The sequence below is a fragment of the Carassius carassius genome, chromosome 25, assembly GCF_963082965.1.
Source record: "Carassius carassius chromosome 25, fCarCar2.1, whole genome shotgun sequence".
NCBI classification, from domain to species: domain Eukaryota; kingdom Metazoa; phylum Chordata; class Actinopteri; order Cypriniformes; family Cyprinidae; genus Carassius; species Carassius carassius.
The window spans coordinates 7,873,196-7,889,284 of NC_081779.1; the positions used below are offsets into that span (position 1 = coordinate 7,873,196).

At 37.5% G+C, this 16,089-nt stretch overlaps 1 protein-coding gene across 3 annotated transcripts in view; it reads left to right on the forward strand.

Moving 5' to 3' along the window:
* LOC132104054 (histone-lysine N-methyltransferase ASH1L-like) overlaps window positions 1-16,089 on the forward strand; it is a 41,254-nt gene that overhangs the window by 16,493 nt on the left and 8,672 nt on the right. For all 3 annotated transcript variants that reach the window (XM_059509242.1, XM_059509244.1, XM_059509243.1), the window contains 15 exons: window positions 4,362-5,079; window positions 7,640-7,813; window positions 7,905-7,999; window positions 8,359-8,432; window positions 9,609-9,654; window positions 9,861-9,969; window positions 10,064-10,270; window positions 11,728-11,874; window positions 13,786-13,894; window positions 14,238-14,399; window positions 14,506-14,576; window positions 14,818-14,990; window positions 15,072-15,224; window positions 15,587-15,641; window positions 15,856-15,988. In XM_059509242.1, coding sequence (XP_059365225.1) covers window positions 4,362-5,079; window positions 7,640-7,813; window positions 7,905-7,999; window positions 8,359-8,432; window positions 9,609-9,654; window positions 9,861-9,969; window positions 10,064-10,270; window positions 11,728-11,874; window positions 13,786-13,894; window positions 14,238-14,399; window positions 14,506-14,576; window positions 14,818-14,990; window positions 15,072-15,224; window positions 15,587-15,641; window positions 15,856-15,988 — 2,426 coding nt within the window. The remainder of the gene's footprint in view (window positions 1-4,361; window positions 5,080-7,639; window positions 7,814-7,904; window positions 8,000-8,358; window positions 8,433-9,608; window positions 9,655-9,860; window positions 9,970-10,063; window positions 10,271-11,727; window positions 11,875-13,785; window positions 13,895-14,237; window positions 14,400-14,505; window positions 14,577-14,817; window positions 14,991-15,071; window positions 15,225-15,586; window positions 15,642-15,855; window positions 15,989-16,089) is intronic.

Consider the following 16,089-nt stretch of genomic DNA (forward strand, 5'->3'; position numbering starts at 1 on the left):
TGTCAATAGTGTGCAGCACAGTATGGGTATATCAGTATCTTGCAGATAAAAATAAAATACATAAATAATAGAAACCATTCCATTAAACCATTGGGCATTATTTCAATAATAATTACTGTTGTTCTATTGTTTCCCCTCTGCCAGATTACATCCCACCAATAGAATCCATCAAATACCAGTAGACGCATTATAGTTTACATTAAAGCCAATATAATTCCCCTTATAACCCCTTAAATCCATTACATTTTCTATTATGTTTATGGAGGGGTTCTAATTTTCTTTTTCTTTTTTTTATCTATTTATTTTTTTCCAGTGGGGAATATTAAAATGGTACTAATACTAATAAGTTTATTTTGTGTAAATAAATAACTGTATTACTTTAGTGAATTATGAAAAGTGTTACATTAGTTACATAGGCTGATTTTTTTTTTTTTTTTTTTAAGTATTTGGGATTTTAAGAACAAGTGGAAAATGTGCTGAATGTTTAATTTCATCCAAGTGAAATGATCAAAGCAGTTAGACTGAATTTACACTTGTTTTAAACTTGGAGCTAGGCGCGAGTTGACACAGGTTGTGCGCACGTGTCAGTATCTGGCATATTGCCAGATGTGCTCGTGGAGATTTGTGGTGCAGAGACAGTGTGACAGGCCGTGAGTACAACCGAGTACGTCAAGTGTAAACAGCTCCTCCGTGAGACACGGCAAAGAGAAAAGAGTATGAGAAGCACTCACACCGTGTCTACACCGGACACGAGCAGCGTGACAAAATACTGTAAAACTCATTATAATCATTGATACTGTCTAAACTGGATGCGGTGCAGCACGATAAATTCTTGAACTGCTGCTGCATTCTATTTACAGTATGATTTATTGACACAAATTTCAATTGATTTTCAACGGTCACTTTGTCGCATCCAGTGTAACGTTAGCCAGTCGCGTCTGGTGTAGATAGGTGTCAGAGATGCAGGCTGTGTGTGTGGTCTACTGAATTGGGAATAGCGAACATGCATTAAAAAAACTTATTTCAAATTAGAATATGTTGGGCAGATAAAATGTGCAAGGTGATGTTCATGTTCTAATAAAAACATAAGAATGTATATTTTATTCTCCAGTAGGCCTACTGAAAGCAGAACCGATAAGGGAGCTCTTGATCTGTGTTGTGAGACAGCTCTTGCAAATTTAAGTTACCTTTTTTGTTTGGTGTCTGTCATTTCGAAGCCGAAGTAATCTCATATAACATACGTTTTTCTTTAGTATTAATTTGCCTAACTATCGATCTGACCCTGTAGACGCCATAATCATACACACTCTCTCTCCCACTGTTTTTCATTTTTTTTTTATGTTGGGTGTTTATGCAGTTGGCTAGAGCAGTGCTGATTGTGGAGAACAAAGGTGCGCTCACTCTATTGGTTGGTTAAGGCTGGTAGTCATGCATTTGCTCTGGAACAATAATATCGCATCCACATCGCAAGCTTTGTGGTTTAGCAAAATGCAATGTCTCAAATTGCGATTTCGATTAATTGTACAGCCCTACCCTGGACCCTGAAACCAGTTATAAGTCCCTGGGGTATATTTTTGTAGCAATAGCAAAAAATACATTGTATGGGTCAAAATGATTTATTTTTCTTTTATGCCAAAAATCATTAGGATATTAAGTAAAGATCTTGTTCCATGAAGGTATTTTAAAAATTTCCCACTGTAAATATATTAAACTTAATTTTTGATTAGTAATATGCATTGCTAAGAACTTCATTTGCACAACTTTAAAGCCAATTTAAAGCCTAACAAACCATACATCAATACAAAGCTTATTTATTCAGCTTTCATATGATGTATAAATCTCAATTTAGAAAAATTGACCCTTTTTTGGTCCAGGGTCACAAATAGTCACAAACAGGATCACACTGACACATAAACACCTGCTCAATTGTTACAGTGCTGAACCAGGTAAACTGAGTTTTTTATAATAGTGCAGGCTCTCAGTGGCCTCTCATGGTGAGATGGATGGACCGTGTGTTTGTTTACATGTGCTCATGCATAGAGGGTCCCTAGTAAGATGGAAAGTGTAGTATGTAATCCAGGATTAGAGCTCAAGAAATGAAGTCACCCAACAGTCATTGACTGCGCCATTAATTCACTGTAGCAATGAGAACAAGAAATTGATGAGAGTAAAAGAGGAGGAATACGTACTGGAGAAAAATGGGACTGATAAAAAAAAAAAAGAATGAGACTAAGGACGGGAATATAGGTGTGAATGGAAGGAAGAGTTAGTTGATGAATTGGTGAACATATGTAGCGGTGCTTGCTTAGGCAGTCATTAATATGTGATTTGAGCAAAGCGTTAACCATAAGTATTAAAGCCTAACATAATAGTGGGGAGAAAATAACAATGAAATAGAAAGATGTGGAAGAATGGGTTTGACTGATGGAAAGAGAAGATTAATATAACATAATAGACTAGACTTTGTTGAAAAGTGAGTTAGACTGAGGGTAAGTTAATTAAAGGGATAATGGAGGAAAGAGGGAACACCGTTAATGAGGCCTTGCACACATGAATACATGTAGCTTGTTTTTAGCTGAATCTGTGAGACTATCTGCGAGTTATTTTCAAATGCATTAGAATTTGGCTTTTAGGAGATGAGTATCAATTTCTACACCATCTATAATCCAATTTATCTCCACAATTCCCCTTTGTTATTTACCCATTGTTATGTTTTATAAAAAGATGATCTAACCTTGAATTTGAGAATTTAGCCTAGTCAGTGTTATTATAGAATTTAACCTATTCCTGCTGTTATTCGTATTAAATACTGCTCAACCCTCTACGCACACCTTGGCAATATAATCGCCATTGGCTAGAAAAATTTTTCAGTTTACTCGTCAGACTGATATACTATTTTACACACACACACACATATATATGATAACAATCAGCTTATCTTTGTAAAATGGCACAGCTTCTTAAATCTTAGCTTCTTAATCAGTCAGTCAAGCATTATATTATGGTATTAAGCACTATTTAATGATAGAACTTTAGTGATTAGAACCAAAACTTGATAACCATGTATGAATGCATATTTGTCATTTTAACTGAACTTAAGACTGGTGGTGATGCTTAAGATATTGTTGGTCATTCAGGGTTTCCGTAAAAAAAGAAAAATGTAATAGATCATATTAATTATTTTAAAAGATAATACTACAACTAATTCTACTACCATACTAATAATATGCAATGCACTATGGATTGATGAGCTGCTGGGTTCATGAATATTAATCACGTTGTCTGCGTTCGGTTGAACTGATTTGCTGAAATCAAAACAGGTATGGTAATAGATCAGAGCCAGCCAATGAAATTGCCATTTGTGCATTAGCTCCGCCCACTACCGGAGAAACCGGCTTATCTTCTGCTTCTTTTAAAAAGCTGAATAATTCTAAATGAACTCCATTATTTTGACAGGAAAATACAACAAAGAATATAGTTTACATGTAGCTTGTGGATTCAGCGTGGTAAGACTCTCGCTCTCTCTCTTTGCATGTGTGAGAAACGGCGCTATCAACAAAGCGAAGGCGAGTAGTGCGCCTTCACACAGAGTTTACTAGGGGTGCTCCGATCTCGATCGGCCGATCATTAATGCGCATCTCATCAGTAAAGCCGGTTCTCTAATCCGCGGTAAATTCCATCAGGTGCGTGATTTCACATAGAGCAGCTGTTACTACACAGAGCCGTTGTTAACTGACAAGATGTGCAGATAAACGCTGAAAATGAACGTGGATTTGCGCAGCTTCTCAGTTAACAATGGCTTTATGAGTTTACAGTTCATCAAATACAGGTGCTCTGTGCGTCTAATGAGTTGAACTGAAAAGTACAGATCGCTTGATGGAGAGCGAAACTCTGAAGCGCTCAGTCAGTGTTCAGCGAGTGAAAATGTGCTAATCTTATAATATCCTTGAACACACACACTGGTGAGGAAAATCTAAGAATTTATTAGCCAATGGCTAACGATAGACATCATTTAGTCGCATAGAGTAAAATTTAGTCGCATACACGAGTGATTTACTCGCAATGTAGAGGGTTGCTGCACAGTGCCCAAAATGGCCAGTCATTAATACTTGCTGCAAACAGTCCTTTGGAATACACTGGATTTTATTTTATTTTATTTAAGCCATTGTTTTCATATTAATTGTCTCTGTTGACTAAAAGTTTTTGCATTTTGGTAATTTTGACTGCTTTATTTCTTGAAACGTGGGGAACATTGGGAGATGGGGTGACTTCTGTTAATTGTTATTTTTATTTTTTAAATTTTTTGTGAATTGTTTTTTTTTTTTTTGCCACTCAACCCACCTTTTGTTTTAATATTATAGGAAATGTGTCCGGCACGCAGAACCGAGTTAGCCAGTCCATTGTTCCTGAGGTTTCTGAGGGTCCCCATCATCGGCACCACCATCACCACCACCCTCCTCTGTCCCTCTCACACTCTGCCTCTTGCCTTTCTCACTGCACTCTTGACCAGTCTGGAAGCACCGCAGCTCTCCGGCCCTCCAGCCGCCAGGCTAGTCCCTCCACATACTCCTCCCAGCCTGCATGCTGCCGTGACTCCCCCCCTTCACATCACTCCCATCGGCCCCCTCCCAAAAATAACCTGCACCATGTCAACAAGATCCTCCGTGCAAAGAAGCTCCAGAGGCAAGCACGCACAGGAAACAACGTGGTGAAAAAACGAGGTCCAGGCCGTCCCCGCAAGCACCCTCTGCCCTCGCCTCCCCCGTCGCCCCCACCACAGACATTGGAACAGGAGAACCACCCTTTACCTGAAAGGCACAGAGGAAGTGCTCTGTGGGAGGGAGACACCGTGGTTGACGTCATTGAGTCTGTAATACAGAGTCAGCGCAGAAAGGGACGGAAGAGAAAACGCTGGGAAAGGGAGACAGAAGGAGGTGATGAGGAAGAAGAGGAACCGGAGGAGGGAAAAGAGGTGGAGGAAGAAGAAGAACGACCAGCTGCTAGAGAGGAGGATGTGATGGCGAGAGCTAGAATAGGAGGAGGAAGGGGATGGTTGACACAAGAGGACTGTTTTCGCAGGTATGCGTTACAAAATATGCAACTGTTCAAAATTTTCAATAAGATATTTTTTATTTTTTGGAAGAAATGACTACGTTTATTCAGCAAGGATGCATTAAATTGATCAAAAGTGAAAGACATTTACGTACACAAAAAGATTTCAAATAAAATCTGTTCATATGAGTTTTCTATTCATCAAAGAATATTTAAAAAAGTATCATGGTTTAAACAAAAAATTAACTCCTTCCCCGCCAAACAGATTTTCCGGGCATATATGTTTTAGATGGTATACGGTAAGGAAGGCCCTTGCGCATGTTCTGAAAGAGTTTGGGACTTTTGGATGAAAGAAAGAAGACAGCGTAGACAGCGATCAGCACAAACTGGAAGGAGTAACAAGAATGTAGGTCAAAATATCAGATAGAAAAACCACAGAGGTATACCGCTGATGTGTTGATGGATTCAGAGACCGATCACTCATTATTTGATCATTCTGAATCTATCGGGACAAAGTAGTCGATGAGGGAGATGCACATGTTGTCACAGAAAGTTCTAGTCAGATCTCGAAAGCGTCAATCTGGACGAAGACAAAGTCCACCTGTGTGTCTTAAGAGTGGACAGTGACAATTCAGACTGTGACACTTCGGACAGTGAGTGGATGCATTCAAGCTCAAGGTCTCATTTGCCGTTCCCAGGTGTCAGAGCGGATAGAGGTAAGATAAGAAAATGGCTGAGAATGTTTTCTGTCTTTGTGCACATTTACCACACCGTTGGATAATACAAAAAAAAAATATATACACTCTAGCATTTTAATGGATAAATGCGCACACACACACACACACACACACACACACATATATATATATATATATATATATATATATATATATATATATATATATATATATATATATGCATATGAAAACGTGCAATTTTGGATATTAGTAAAAATATATTATGTACTATAATATTTTTGTATGAATGTGCATACATTTGTGTGTGGCTGTGTGCATAAATACACACGTGTAATGGCCAAATTGTTTTCTCTTTGTGCACATTTACCACACTGTTATGTGTATTTATATGTATATGTGTGTGTATCTGTGTCCGCTTATTGAAAATAATTACAATTATTCCTATAATTATTTATAGGTAGAACACAGCAAAGCAGAGGTCGGATGCGGCAAGTAAATCAACATGGTGCTGTTGGTGACCAAACAAGGGCCATCCAGCTGGAGATGCTGAACCTGAGTGGCATGAAATGAACTGGCAGCCAAAAAAAACATTCCTTCACTGAGAATCCTGGGCCTGTCGGCGATGGCGATGCTGCTGCTCTTGAGTCAGAACAACCTGCAGACTTTGAGTTGTTAATTTCTGATGTACTGATTCAGAACATTGTTGATCAGACCTACCTGTAGGCAGATCAGTGTATTCAAGCTATGGATGGTACTTCACAACATGCTAGAAGTCATGCATGGAAGCCTGTTAAAGTTTCAGAAATGAAAACCTTCCTTTTGTCATTTACAAAGTGAAAAACCTACAGGGTAAGTGTAACTCTCTCCTCGTTCACCCAGAGTGTTATAAAATCATGGCCCAGCCAAGAGTTTGCTGGTAGTGGGGAAGAAAATAACTACCCTCCAACTGAAAACACTCCAAGAGCACCGCACAACACCAGCGGAATGTCAGTTTTGCTGTTCATGAACTTGTTCCAATCCTGCCCACTCCCAAAAAGCAACACTCAACCAGAGGATACAGAGTTTGTGTACTTAAGGGGTACATACAGAAGGAGACCTCGTTCTTCTGCAAAGGTTGTGCCATCCCCTTATATCCTGCAAAATGTTACTCTGTGTACCACTCAAAAGCAACTTACAGTGCCTAAATTTTATTAAAAAGGTTTTTTTATTTGTATTTCTTTTTGATGGAAATGACATCTGAATGTATTCTGCTTCAAAATGCACTCCTTTGATAAAAATGTTTTTTTTTTTTTTTTCTCAGCTTTTTGTTCAGAATGTTGTATTTTGACAAAACCAACCTGTGGTGATTAAAAAAATTATCAAATGACCGTAAAATAAAATGTTTTCTTTTGTTTAAAAGCAGAGGCTTGGATCTTCATTTTGATATATAGTAGGTTCATATATTCATAGAAGAAAAATACTCTGCCAGTGGCTGGCAATGTTTAAAAAAAAACTGATGGGGAAATAGTTTAGTACAACCGTTTTCAGTATTTGTAAGTTACTTGAGCATCAAATCAGCATATTAGAATTATTTCTAAAGGATCATGTGATTACTAAAGACTGTAGTAATGGCTGCTAAAAAATTCAGCCCTTTTAAAAATGAACAGGAGTAAAGTACATTTGAAATATATTAAAATAGAAAAGTTATTTTGAATTGTAATCCTATTTGCCAGTATTGGTGTTTTTCATGTATTTTTGATCAAATAAGCTATTTTACAGACTCGATAAATAAGTGACTTCTTTCAAAAAAATAAATAAAAGTGATCTTACCAATCCCAATTTAATTTTGACTTAAATGACACACAACTCTTAATATCATAATAAATGAACAATTTTTCTTTTCTTTGCAGTGCACTGGAGGGAAAACCTGATGGCCAGTCCAACCCTGAGCGCACGGGCCCTACTTCCCTGGAACAAGCCCCAAACCCATCTGTGACCAGTCAGCGGGAGAAGAGAGTTGCTAGACCACCCAAAAAGAAGTTTCAAAGGGCGGGGCTTTACTCTGATGTGTACAAGACTGACGAGTAAGGATGAACGCACTCATCAAGCCCGTCTTATCATCTAACTTTCATATACCAGGAAAATAAACGTAACCTCTTTCCATTTCCTCATCAGTCCTCGCAGTCAGCTGCTACAGCTGAAGAAGGAGAAGTTGGAATACACTCCAGGTGAACTTGAGTATGGCCTTTTTCCTGCCCCCATTCATGTTGGTGAGTTTTTCATTTAAGCTCAGCTTGCCGTTGTGACCTAATAGTCTGCGGATTTTGACATGCATCAGTTAATTTAGCACCATATCTAATTGCAGTTTGATTTAGGAATCATTTTTTGACATAACAGTTTTAAAGAGCTATTATTTCAACAAGTAAGCTTGTGGACTTGCCAGTATACAGCTTTCATTGTCAATCCTAACTAGTTCATTATGTATGGCCCCATGGGCAATCAGGCTGATTAGTTATGGTTTACGAGTTATGAGGTGATTAGTTGATTCAATATTGGAATGGTGCAGCCTCAAGTGAAAGGACAAAGAGATTGAATTAAGAACTGCAATTTGTCTTCTGTGTTTGTCCAGGGAAATACTTGAGACAGAAACGCATTGATTTCCAGCTGCCTTATGACATCCTGTGGCTTTGGAAACATGATCAGGTAGCTCCTTAAAACCACATCTTTCTCTGAGTTGACAACTGCATTTGTCATCTTATGTTTTTTGCTACAAAATCATTTTATTAATAAGTATTGTGGTCTTGGTTTCCAATAAACATCCTTAAAACAAAACACATATCTACTGGTAGGATATGCAGTTTATAATCTTTATTATTTTATTATTAAGTTTCCAGAGAATATATTTTTTTCATTAAGTTCATGTTTCTTTCCTCATTGGCAAATGTTTTTTCCCTTGTTGTAAGCAATATATGTGTGTGTGTATATATTACCTTACTCGTAACACATACAGTCGTGGCCAAAAGTTTTGAGAATTACATAAATATTGGAAATTGGAAAAGTTGCTGCTTAAGTTTTTATAATAGCAATTTGCATAAACTCCAGAATGTTATGAAGAGTGATCAGATGAATTGCAAAGTCCTTCTTTGCCATGAAAATTAACTTAATCCCAAGCCATGAATAAAGAATGGTACCAAAACACCCTCCAACAGCAACTTCTTCCAACAATCCAACAACAGTTTGGTGAAGAACAATGCATTTTCCAGCACGATGGAGCACCGTGCCATAAGGCAAAAGTGATAACTAAGTGACTCGGGGACCAGAATGTTGAAATTTTGGGTCCATGGCCTGGAAACTCCCCAGATCTTAATCCCATTGAGAACTTGTGGTCAATCCTCAAGAGGCGGGTGGACAAACAAAAACCCACTAATTCTGACAAACTCCAAGAAGTGATTATGAAAGAATGGGTTGCTATCAGTCAGGATTTGGCCCAGAAGTTGATTGAGAGCATGCCCAGTCGAATTGCAGAGGTCCTGAAAAAGAAGGGCCAACACTGCAAATACTGACTCTCTGCATAAATGTCATGTAATTGTCGATAAAAGCCTTTGAAACGTATGAAGTGCTTGTAATTATATTTCAGTACATCACAGAAACAACTGAAACAAAGATCTAAAAGCACTTTTTGAAAACTATTATTTATGTAATTCTCAAAACTTTTGGCCACGACTATACATACATACATACACACATATATATATATATATATATATATATATATATATATATATATATAACACACACATATATATATATATATATATATATATATACATACACACACATATATGTTTCTACTAAATTATTAATCTTTGTTCTTTGCAGCTCTACAAGAGACCTGATGTGCCTCTCTACAAGAAAATCAGATCCAGTAAGGAGATTTTCATTAGTTTTTGTCACTACCTATAAGCTCAACCGCTCTGTAGAGCAGAACATACTTGTGTTTCCATAAATATACTGATTTGACAGTTGTTGATTTCTTTATCACTGTCCTGCTCTCGTTTTTGCACACTTTGTGTTTTGTTTGCGTATGTTTGCAGATGTTTAAGACTATCATATTAATATTTTCCCTTTTAGATGTCTATGTGGATGTGAAGCCTCTTTCTGGCTATGAAGCCACTACCTGTAACTGCAGGCCACCTGAAGAACACCGCGAGAAGGGTTGTCAGGACGACTGTCTAAACAGGTAAGAGGCTCACACCTTCTCTTCTGCTTACTTATTAGTGCAGTTGTAGTTCATAAAGTGGAACCCATTGGTTTCTAATCTCTGTCTGTCTCAGGATGATCTTCGCTGAGTGTTCTCCAAGTACATGTCCGTGTGGCGATCAGTGTGATAACCAGCGTATCCAGAAGCATGAGTGGGTGCATTCTCTGGAACGCTTCCGGGCTGAAGGGAAGGGCTGGGGGATCCGCACCAAGCAGTCCCTACGTGCCGGCCAATTCATCATTGAGTATTTGGGAGAGGTGGTCAGCGAACAAGGGTTCAGGTTAGCCACATTTCGGCTTTAAACAAAAGGAGACACAGACTTCAATGAGTTAAAATGCGCAACAGTTTGGTTAATTCCATTATGTGAAGTTCAAATGATATGTATAAACCTTTTTGGGAATGTAATTTATTTATTTATTTATTCTTTTTCAGTTTTTATGTTATATTGGTTATTATATGTGACATTGGACCACAAAACCAGTCTTAAGTCCCTGGGGTATTTTTTTAGCAATAGCCAAAAATATATTGTATGGGTCAAAATTATAAATTTTTGTTTTAATGCCAAAAATCATTAGGATATTAAGTAAAGATCATGTTCCATGAAGATAGTTAGTAAATATCCTACCATAAATATCAAAAGCAATTTTTGATAAATATGCATTGCAACCTAATTTGGAAAACCTTAAAGGTGATTTTGCACCTTCAGACTCCAGATTTTCAAATAGTTGTATCTCGGCCAAATATTGTCCGATCCTAATAAAACCATACATCAATGGAAAGCTAATTTGTTCAGCTTTCAGATGTATAAATCTCAATTTGGGTAAAAATTACACTTAAGACTGGTTTTGTGGTCCTGAGTCATATGTCATATATATATATATATATATATATATATATATATATATATATATATATAGAGATTTTTTTTTTCTTTTTTTTTTCTTTACTGACACACTACTGCCACAAAGTCAAGGCAGAATCACAAATCATCAGAACATATGTGATGTTTTCATACAGCTAGGTAGAAATAAAATATCTTAAAAATCACATAAAACAAAATAAAATTGCTACCATTTTTTAATAGTGTTGATTTAAAACTGTGCACAAAATTGCACAAACATAAAAGCATTTAAAACATTCTAATTAAGAATGTGAGGGTAGCAGCCATAGTGCATTATTAAAGGTAAAGTTCAAAAATAAAAGTTTGCTGTTAATTTACTCGCCCTCAGGCCATCCAAGATGTAGATGACGTTTTTTCTGGAGTAGAACAGTAAAGAAGATTTTTAGCTGAAACTGTGGTCCTTGGTGATTCATAAAATGCAAGTCAGCAGCTGCCCGTCTTTGAGAATTGAAGCATATCAGCGGACACAAAATTAATAGCTGTGGCTCTTGACGATATATGGAGGTGTTATGAAGCAAAATGATTGGTCTGTGCAAGAAAATGAACATTATTTACAACATTATTACCTGCAATCCTTAGCCTCAGGCAATGGGAAATCACATTATTTTTTGTGAACTGGTTCATTCGGATAGTTTGTTTTAATGAACTGGTTCAATTCACTAATGTTTATATAATCACACAATTATGTAACTTATACACAATTATATTAAGGCACCCATAATGATTGATGGATGTTTTTAAAAAAAAAAAAAAAAAAAAGTTTTTTTTTTTATTATTTTTTTTTATAAACCTTGAAGAATATTATCACACTTTCAGCCATTCTGTTTTGTATTTAGGAGCCGCATGATGGAGCAGTACTTCTCCAACAGTGGGCACTACTGTCTGAATCTGGACAGTGGCATGTTCATCGACAGCTACCACATGGGCAACGAGGCTCGGTTTATCAACCACAGCTGCGAGCCCAACTGTGAGATGCAGAAATGGTGAGTGTAACAAAACCGCTGATGACTCACTGAAGAAGTATGGTAAAAAAAATTCCATCAGCTTCTGATGATCTGAAACAGAAAGGTCATTTTTACGATGAGTCATTGGGGATGTGGACAACCACAAGTACTGAGAGAGCAATGACTTTATCTTTAGACTTTAGAAATTGCTGAATTATGAGTAAGCCGTGGGCATGTTGACCAAATGAAAGAGGAAGAGGTCACTGCTGTTGAAACTGTTGTTTCATAAATTAGTTTAATAAGTCAGAATCTAAAAGATTATATATTAGCAATGAGATTATTAATCAAGATCCAGAGTCAGTGAGCAATATCTGCTTGATACTGTGACAGAATTACACACACGTTGAGTGTTGGTGTTCACACACATTCCACAAAAAAATGTAATCTCCTCCATCTCTGTCTCTTGCTCTGTCTATGTTTTTCTCTTTCATGCACACATACACACATTAAAAACAGTGCTTGTAGGCTGGATGGTGGCAGATCATTCATCTTGTCACAGAAGAGCGATTATCTGTAGCTTGTGTTTTAGGGTGGGGGACACAGCTGTGCTGCCCAGGGGTTAGCTGTTAGAGCGCACACACCCACATCTGTGCCAAAAATTACCTCATTCTACCTTATTGCATAATGTACAACTCAGCCTAGTTGTTCAGTATCAAGCCCAGAATGCTTGATGTTGCTTGAGTTAATTTGCTTTCAAGGCTCAACATTCATATGCAATGCAGCTACAATATATTAATATCCAGCGATATTGTCGACTTGATTGCATAGATACTATTTATTATTAATATTAATTAATATATTTGGGAAGTCGTGGCCTAATGGTTAGAGAGTCGGCCTCCCAATCGAAAGGTTGTGAGTTCGAGTCCCGGGCTGGCAGGAATTGTGGGTGGGGGGAGTGCATGTACAGTTCTCTCTCCACCTTCAATACCACGACTTAGGTGCCCTTGAGCAAGGCATCGAACCCCCAACTGCTCCCCGGGCGCCGCAGCATAAATGGCTGCCCACTGCTCCGGGTGTGTGCTCACAGTGTGTGTGTGTGTGTTCACTGCTCTGTGTGTGTGCATTTCGGATGGGTTAAACGCAGAGCACAAATTCTGAGTATGGGTCACCATACTTGGCTGAAGGTCACGTCACTTTCACTTTCATTTAAACTCAACTGAGCTGGATGATGACATCACTAAATTCAATGATGAACTGCCTTTAACTGAAAATTGAGTGCTTACTATTGTCATTTTGCATTATATGACACTCTACTTAATACTGTACAGTTGCTTTGACACAATCTGTAATGTTAAAAGCACTATAGAAATAAAGGTGACTTGAATATTTAAGCAGTAAGACAAACAAGACGTCTACCGTGGTTACACTACTGTTCAACAATTTGGGGTCAGTAAGATTTTTTTGTTTTGAAAGAAATGTATAGTTTTATTCAGTAAATTGATCAAAGTGACCGTAAAATGTTTACATTGATGCAAAAATTATATTTCAAATAATGCTATTAATAAAAAGTCCTGAAGAAAAAAAATGAATCACTGATCCACAGAAATATTAAGCAGCTCAACTGTTTTCAACATTGATAACAATAAGAAATGTTTCTTGAGCAGTAAACCAGCATGTTAGAATGATTTCTGTAGGATCATGTCACACTGAAGTAATGGCTGCTAAAAATTCAGCTTTTTCCCCATAGATGTAAATTATAAAATAAGATCTATTCAAATAGAAAAGTTATTTTAAATTGTAATAATATTTCACAGCATTACTGATTTCAATTAACGGGATGACCATTTCTTTTTAATTGTATATATAAAAATATTAATATTGTAAGTAGCCGCAACAATCTGTATTATTGCTTTAGAAACTTGACTAAGCTTGAGTCTGTCTTTCTCTCAGGTCGGTGAATGGAGTGTACCGTATTGGTCTGTTTGCTTTGAAAGAGATCGACAGCGGAACAGAACTGACATATGACTACAACTTCCACTCCTTCAACACAGAAGAACAGGTATGTTGGAAGAGTTGTGCTCACCCGTATCCTGCATGTCTGATACATGTACATACACGTGCACATTGTGTATATATGCAGCTGTGTTTTGTAGCGGATGCTTGTACTTCATTCGTCAGGATCGGCGGTGTTGATTCAATCACTCATAGCCACTTAATAATTTCAGGGTTTGGATTTATTTATTTATTATATTATATATTATTACAATTCTATTAACCTTCTTTTTTTGCATTAAAGCATCTGGTCTTTCATTCGTGTTTGTTGATGAATGAACTTCTAGTAGATGTTAAACATTTTCTTCTTGCTTGCCAAATTATATTTCTCTGCTCTTGTTGCTATGCAGCAAGCATGCATGTGTGGCTCAGAGGGTTGCCGTGGCATCATTGGCGGCAAGAGCCAGCGAATCAATGGGCTGCCTGGAAAGGGGGGCGGATCAGGGGGTGGAGCCCGGAGGCTGGGAAGACTGAAAGAGAAACGCAAGTCCAAACACTCTCTGAAGAAGCGGGTATGACAGTTCATTCAATAATGACACACTACTATTGGCTACAGTAGCTACTAGTACAACATTTTCCTAATGCGAAACCATTTTTGTTTCTATTTGACCTTTTAAGGAGGAAGAATCCAGTGACAGCAGCAAGTTTTACCAGCATCTTTTAATGAAGCCTATGTCAAACAGAGAGAGGTAGGATGCCATCTCACACTTTTTATTTTCTGGGCGGCTGGTTTTAAAGGGTCATATTTGATGTGCTTTGCAAGTCTATTTAAAAGTCAAGGATGTTTTTGTGCCAAAAACAAGTCATCATTTCAGTTTACATTTGGCACATTGAATTAAACGATGTGACTTTATATGAAAATGCCGTCTAATATAATAGACTAATCTCTCAAACTCAGACATCCTCCACTGATTTTTTTGTTTAATTTAGAAACTTTGTGCTGAAACATCGAGTTTTCCTGCTGCGGAATTGGGAGAAGATGCGGGAGAAACAGGAACTTCTAAAGCGAGAGGGAGAGAGAGAGCGAGAGAGGGAGAACAGTGGTCTTTCTCTATACACCCGCTGGGGAGGAGTCATCCGCGATGATGGCAACATCAAGTCAGGTGTGTGGACGTGCACAAGTTTCTAATTATTCTGATTGGAGTCAATGTTGCATGATTAGCATTGTTTTGCTTTTTTCCCAGATGTATTTCTGACTCAGTTCTCAGCGCTGCAGACGTCACGCTCTGTGCGCACACGAAGACTTGCGGCAGCCGAGGAGAACATGGAAGTTACACGCACTGCACGCCTGGCACACATCTTTAAGGAGATTTGTGACATGATCACAAGCTACAAAGGTAAACAGATGCTAATTAATTCACACAAACACCATCATACTCACACCCATAAAAACCTGCAGTTTTTGCTATTGATTGTATTATTGGCAGTCCCTTCAATGGCTGCATAATCATTTTCATTATGCACAGCAAGAAGCAAAGGTCATTTTCAATTATTTAGTTATGCAAAATTCATATAGTTAGGTATGCGATTCTGCAAAAGGCTTTGATTTTTATTTAATCTAGAATGTTTATTCTACTTTCAATTTAATGTTAGTGCATTTTTGTTTTAATGCCTCAGTCCCATGAGACTTACTTTCAAATAAACACATTGCTTATGACCTGTATTCTCACATAATCAGTTGCTTTCTTGTTCCTTGAAGATTCATCTGGTCAAACTCTTGCCGCTCCGCTGCTTAACCTGCCTTCAAGGAAGAGGTGAGAAAAATATTATGTTCTTCGTACAGATAATTTCCTATATAAATATGTACTTTTTGAATATTCGGTGCAGTTAAGGAGTCTGCAATAACATTTTCTGATGTATTAATAACTGCAGTGAGAACAGCCTAAGTTGTGTTTTATGATCACTGTGGCGTCTTCATCCTTCACAGCAATACTTACTTTTTTGTGCTATGTCCATATGTGTCCATAGGAATGTACAGTACTATGAGAAGGTCACCGATCCGCTAGATCTCAGTACAATAGAGAAGCAGATCCTCACTGGTCACTACAAAACCGTTGAGGCATTTGATGCAGACATGCTCAAAGTGTTTCGCAATGCTGAGGTTAGTGTCTCTTACACTCATTACTCACAAATATGATTATAGCAGGCTATAATGTAAATCATTATGATATCATTACGGCTAATGATAATGAAAATAATTTA